This window comes from Coffea eugenioides, chromosome 2 (genome assembly GCF_003713205.1).
Source record: "Coffea eugenioides isolate CCC68of chromosome 2, Ceug_1.0, whole genome shotgun sequence".
Classification (NCBI taxonomy): domain Eukaryota; kingdom Viridiplantae; phylum Streptophyta; class Magnoliopsida; order Gentianales; family Rubiaceae; genus Coffea; species Coffea eugenioides.
The window spans coordinates 31,671,762-31,677,824 of NC_040036.1; the positions used below are offsets into that span (position 1 = coordinate 31,671,762).

Here is a 6,063-nt window from a genome sequence, read left to right on the forward strand (position 1 = left end):
CTCTCCACCATTCCATTCACATAAATCTTTTAGGTTAGTTTTTTGGTTTAAATTACAATATTCATCTTTATATTTTTGTTAATTATATGTTTAAATTATTTTTGAATTTTGAGTATCTTGATATTAATTTGATTAAGATTAATTTTTATTTAGTTTATGTTAATGTAATTTAAGAATTTGAAAGATTACATTAAAAAATTTAATGATATTAAATTTAAATTAGAAATTAGTTTAGAAATTGTATAGATTTTAGGTTGTATTTAGTTTTTAAAATTTTGTTAGTTTTATATTTGAAATTTTAAGAATTAATTATGTGAATTAGAAATTTTGAATGTAAATATAAATTCAAAATTTTATGAGATTGAATTAGAGATTATATGGGTATTTAGTTGTACCTTATTTTAACTTTTTGATAATTTTATATAATGAATTTTATAAATTGAGAAATATAAGTAATATGAATTAATTATTAAATTAAAGAATTATTTATATGAATTTTAAATTAATTGATTATTGAATTGCATAATTTTATTGAATTTAACCACAATTATTTAATTGTGACAGAAAATGGAGAGATTCTTTAAACCTAAACGAGTCCGTAGTGGTGAATCTTCAAATGAGCCTAATATTAGTGAACCAGTTCAAAATCAATCTTGTGTGGAATTGAATTTAAATGATATTGTTAGTGATCCGGGATTACGAAAATCAGTTGAGAAATTTGATATTTCTCTTCGAGACCATGTCCGAAGAGAGTATTTGACTAGGGGACCTTGCCAACCGATTGGCCATATGTATCCAAAAACATCATTTGGTAAACAACATAGAAGTTTCCAAGATAGTTGGTATCAAAAGTTTGTATGGTTAGAGTATAGCATATCGAAAGATGCGGCGTTTTGCTTTTGGTGCTTTCTTTTCAAAACACAAAATAAGGGAGGTCGATATGCAGAGGATGCCTTTACAAAAACGGGATTCAATAATTGGAAAAAGGCAATGGAAAGATTTAATGAACATATTGGAGCTGTGAATAGTTGCCATAATGATGCTAGAATACAGTTTGAAAGTTTTCAAGATCAAAGGCATAGTGTGTCAAATGTGCTACGATCTTGTGGGCGCGAAATAGATATTGCATATCGCACCCGTTTAACTGCTGCTCTGGATGTGACCCGCTTTCTTTTGAAGCAAGGATTGGCTTTTCGTGGAAATGATGAGTCAACTAGTTCTTCAAATAGAGGCAATTTTCTTGAATTGTTTGAGTGGTATAGCCAGCGAAATACTGAGATTTTTGAGGTTGTAAATCAAAATGCTCCTGCAAATAATCAACTAACTTCTCCAATGATTCAAAAAGATCTGGCACATGCTTGTGCCTCAGAGATCACAAGTGTTATAATCAATGATATTGGAGACAATTATTTTTCCCTAATAGTTGATGAGTCTCGAGACAGTTCAGTGAAAGAGCAAATGGGAGTTGTTTTGAGATATGTGAACAAAGAAGGGCGTGTGATTGAACGTTTCCTTGCAATTGTACATGTGTCTGACACCACATCTCTTTGTTTGAAAGATGCAATTGATTCTTTATTCGCGCAACACGGATTATCATTATCCAAATTGAGAGGTCAAGGATATGATGGAGCTTCAAATATGCGAGGTGAGTTCAATGGTTTGAAGGCCCTTATATTACAAGAAAATCCCTATGCGATGTATATTCACTGTTTTGCTCACCAACTCCAGTTAGTTATTGTTGCTGTTGCTAAGGGAAATATCATTGTCAGTGAATTCTTTGTCTATGTCTCTATGATTGTCAATTTAACTGGAGCATCATGTAAAAGGAGAGATCAATTAAGACAAATAGAACATGATAAGATTGTTACACTTTTAGACAGTGGAGATATTATTAGTGGAAAAGGCAAAAATCAAGAAACTAGTTTAGCAAGACCAGGGGATACTCGTTGGGGATCACACTATCTAACATTACTTCGTCTATCCTCTATGTGGGCTTCGGTGATTGGAATATTGGGAAATATACAAGATGATGCCACCACTTCTGACAATAGAGGTATGGCCAGGGGTTTGATTGATAGAATGAATGATTATGAGTTTGTTTTTGCATTGCACCTAATGAAGTATTTATTGGGAATCACAAATGACTTGTCACTTGTTTTGCACAAAGGGATCAAAATATTGTCCAAGCCATGAGTTTGATTGATACTATGAAATCTCAATTGCAAGACTTTAGGGAAGAGGGATGGCAAATAATTTTAGATGAAGTCAACAATTTTTGTGAGTTGAATATGATTCCCGTGATTGATATGGAAGACAGTATAGCAATCCGTGGCAATGCCAGGCGCAGTCGCAGAGGTCAAACCATCACTAATTTTCATCATTATCGCGTGGAAATTTTTTGTGAGGTATTATTTTTGAAATTATTATTTCATTACATTTGTTACTTGTTAGCAGATTTTCTTAGTTATTAATTTTATTATTGTTGTGATGTCAGGTTGTTGATTTAATTATACAAGAGATGAATAATCGTTTCTCGGAAGTTAGCACGGAATTGCTTAGTTACATAGCATGTCTTGATCCAAAAAGTTCTTTCTCTCAATTCAATGTGCAGAAACTACTCCGTCTTGCTGATTTATATCCTGAAGACTTCTCAAGTAACGATTATTTATATCTTGAGTCTCAACTTCGAAATTATATTTATAATGTGCAACGCGATCCTCAATTTTCAGAAGTTGGAGATTTGGGAAGTCTTGCTCAACAAATGGTTAAAACTGGTAAAAATACAGTTTTTCCATTGGTTTATCGTCTGATCCAGTTGGCATTAGTTCTACCAGTTGCGACTGCTTCTGTTGAAAGAGTATTTTCTGCAATGAATATTGTCAAGACTGATTTGCGCAACAAAATGGGAGACGAGTGGATGAATGACTGTCTGGTTGTATACATCGAGAAGGATATTTTTGCAACAATTGAAAATGAGCAAATATTGCAGCGTTTTCAACGGATGAAGACTCGCAGAATGCAATTGCCTCCTCTTCGTTATTCGAGTGCAACAACTACCAATACTTCAAGTGTTAATCAATAACAAATTTTTGGGTATGTATAATTATATGTTTTTATTATTTTTATAATTATTGATTCTAAATTTTACTTATTAAATATATTTATTTCGTCACAAAAAAAAATTTTTAATACACTTCAGCCCCCCCAAAAATAAATTTCTGGCTCCGTCCCTGCACGGCCTCATCATTGCTTGGAAGCTCATCTGGATCAGCAAATGTGATCAATTGTACGAGGAAACTTAGTTTTCCTTTATATATTTGTACTTTGAAAGTTTTGAATCTTTATAGGCATTCCTCCTAGATTTGGTTTCGTTTGTTGTTTCGATTATTTTGTTATAATTTTGAAAATTATAAAAAAGAATTAATTATACAAATTTTAGACATGCCAGATCAACAATCTTATCGAACTAATGAACTTTGATCCGTAGAATAAGTCTTTTTGCTCATACATGAGCAAACAGTACTACGGATTTTTGAAAAATTGAAATATATAATTAAAAAATGTAGTATTTTTAAATAGTTGTTTGGACATGACAACACTATCCAAATATCCAATGGAATCAATTATTAACAAACAAGTTTTGTACCCGTTTGTTGAACGGGAATCTTTGAAAAATAATAAACTATTTAGTCAATTTTATAAAAAATGTCGATATGAAATACAAATTTAATGTATATTTTGTTATAACCTTTCTTAAGTATATTACTATATGCGCATTGTAATATAAAGTATTATTATAATATAAATTTAAACATCTAATTCAGTAAATAATAATTCAAAATTGAAAAAAATAACATTCGACAATACCATAACATTCAAAAACTTGAAAATAAATAAAAAGTGCAGTAAATAGTATCAAATAATATTCTACTCTTCAGAAACTTGTTTTTGTTTTTCTTCTGTTTGAATATCCTCCTCGATTTGTCCATGCAAATCAGCATTTATTAATTTTTCATTATCACTGCATGATAGCAAAGCAGGATAACTAAGTATAAAAAAATAAATGAGTTATCGCATTCAAGATTGTGTATAACAATACGTAAAGATTATAATTTAAGAAAGTAAAATAGTATATTAGATCTACCTTCTCATGCAAATCTTTTTATGAAGATTCCCTTCCTTTGTGGTTTTTGTTGAACCCTCTGATGAATGATTCATATGAAGTGTATTGAAATGTTGATTAGAATCATTTGTTATACTAATTGGGATCTGGGAAGAAGATGTTCCAGGTTGGTATTGGTTGTTAGTTCCACCAATCTGATAATGATTTATCAAAATTAAAGGCAAAAATATTATGTGAGATATAATATGTGAAATATAAGAGAAATTTATTATTAATTCAATTACTAATCCTATGTGTTCAAAAAAAAAACAAAAAAACAAAAGGAGTGGAAAAAAATGAAGATCAACATGCCTTTTTTTTAAAAAAATATTTATTGAAAGAAGATGTACCTGATAATCAAGAGGAGTGGAAACCCAAAATTGATGCTTTAATGTGCCAACCGCTTGCACTGAAAATACCTAACCATGAATTTGATGTTTGAAATCAATATATTAGAGGCTATATATAGTGTAGGCATAAGAAATGAGAATTGACAAGAATATAAAAAGATATTGATAAGAACATTAAAAGTAGGTTTATCTTGATTTAAGTTGTTTATAGTCCGTAACTTTGGATAGGAAATAAAAATCCTATAATATTAAGAATTTTTATAGGAAATAAAAGTCCGTTCTCAAGATAGATTTTACCTACCTTGAAAGATCACCTCAACTATATCGAGTCCTTTAAGTGCATGAACTCCTATTGTGTGGGTCCACACACTAAATACTCCCCACCATCTGGGTAGAGATGTATTGTGAATCCTATAACCTAACAATGAGTATAACCTGCATGTTTTGATTAACCACGAACGGGTTTATAGGAATTTACAAATTCGTGCGCAAATAGGAATTTATATTTGATCGTATGGGTCAAATACATATAGTTAATTGGATTCAATTAACTTTTTCTTTTCCATAAATTTCGTACTATGCACTATGTCTTGATAATACACTTAATAATAAAATTTATTAAGAATCCTATTTCCAACATCAGATATTGACTTCTGTTATTAATGATTCCTTTTAAAATTAGTTACTTTTCTACTTCTTGTAGTGATAACAATTTTTATTTACTTCGGTTCCCTATGCAATACACAAATTATTGGCATGAATTTGGAGATATATCTAATAGAGATATTTATGTCTCTTTTATGTATATCGCATTACTTTCCAGTTCTTTTTTGGGTAGGAAATAAGAATCATATAATATAAAGAATTCTTATAGGAAATAAGAATTGATATATATCTAAACAAAAAAGGAGCAAGCCATGTAAGAAACTACTTGCTGTCTCGTTAAACCACGTAGGAAAGAGAAAACATGAAGGGATAAGAATGAGAATACGACTTTATTATTATATATATATATATATATGATGCTCTAAAAAATCATGAGATAAAAATTATGGAAAAAAAAAATAGCTTTCAAGTTTTCTCCAACAATCGGCTGTTAATGATTGAAATTTGACCCCAATAGATAGTTAATCATCATTATTTGTTTCAAGAACTAATGTCATCATCAACTTCCAATTTGGTTATCCCATTCTTCTCCACCCCCATTTCAATTAAAAAAAACGTAGATTTAAAAAGGTTTTTAAATGCCTTCAATCATAAGCTGCCTAAACATACAACTAATTCTTCGTCAATACAGGCAAAAGAAAGAAAGCAGATTTATCAAAAACTTTACAACTATCCATTAAGTGTAAATACAAATTTGAAGAAATTTCGTTTCTATATATATATTTATATTTTAATGTCCAACATGAATTAACAATACTGATTACAACTTCTCAACAGAATACTCGTGCACGAAGTTTGCATGATTTTCAGAAAACAGGAATTATTTTGATTGTCACCACTTCTAAAAAGCAAAATGTTATAGCTCCTGGAAAGAAAGATATTTTC

The 6,063-nt window shown here is 30.1% G+C and overlaps 1 protein-coding gene across 1 annotated transcript; it reads left to right on the top strand.

The window, feature by feature from the left end:
* The first annotated feature begins 567 nt into the window (after window positions 1-567).
* Window positions 568-2,193, top strand: LOC113759487 (zinc finger MYM-type protein 1-like). Its single transcript, XM_027302061.1, has one exon. It carries the CDS (start codon window positions 568-570, stop codon window positions 2,191-2,193), a length of 1,626 nt encoding a protein of 541 aa, XP_027157862.1.
* The last annotated feature ends 3,870 nt before the right edge of the window (window positions 2,194-6,063 follow it).

Excerpts from the sequence above, each read along its gene's own strand:
- LOC113759487 (XM_027302061.1), top strand. The coding sequence starts at position 568 with ATGGAGAGATTCTTTAAACCTAAACGAGTCCGTAGTGGTGAATCTTCA.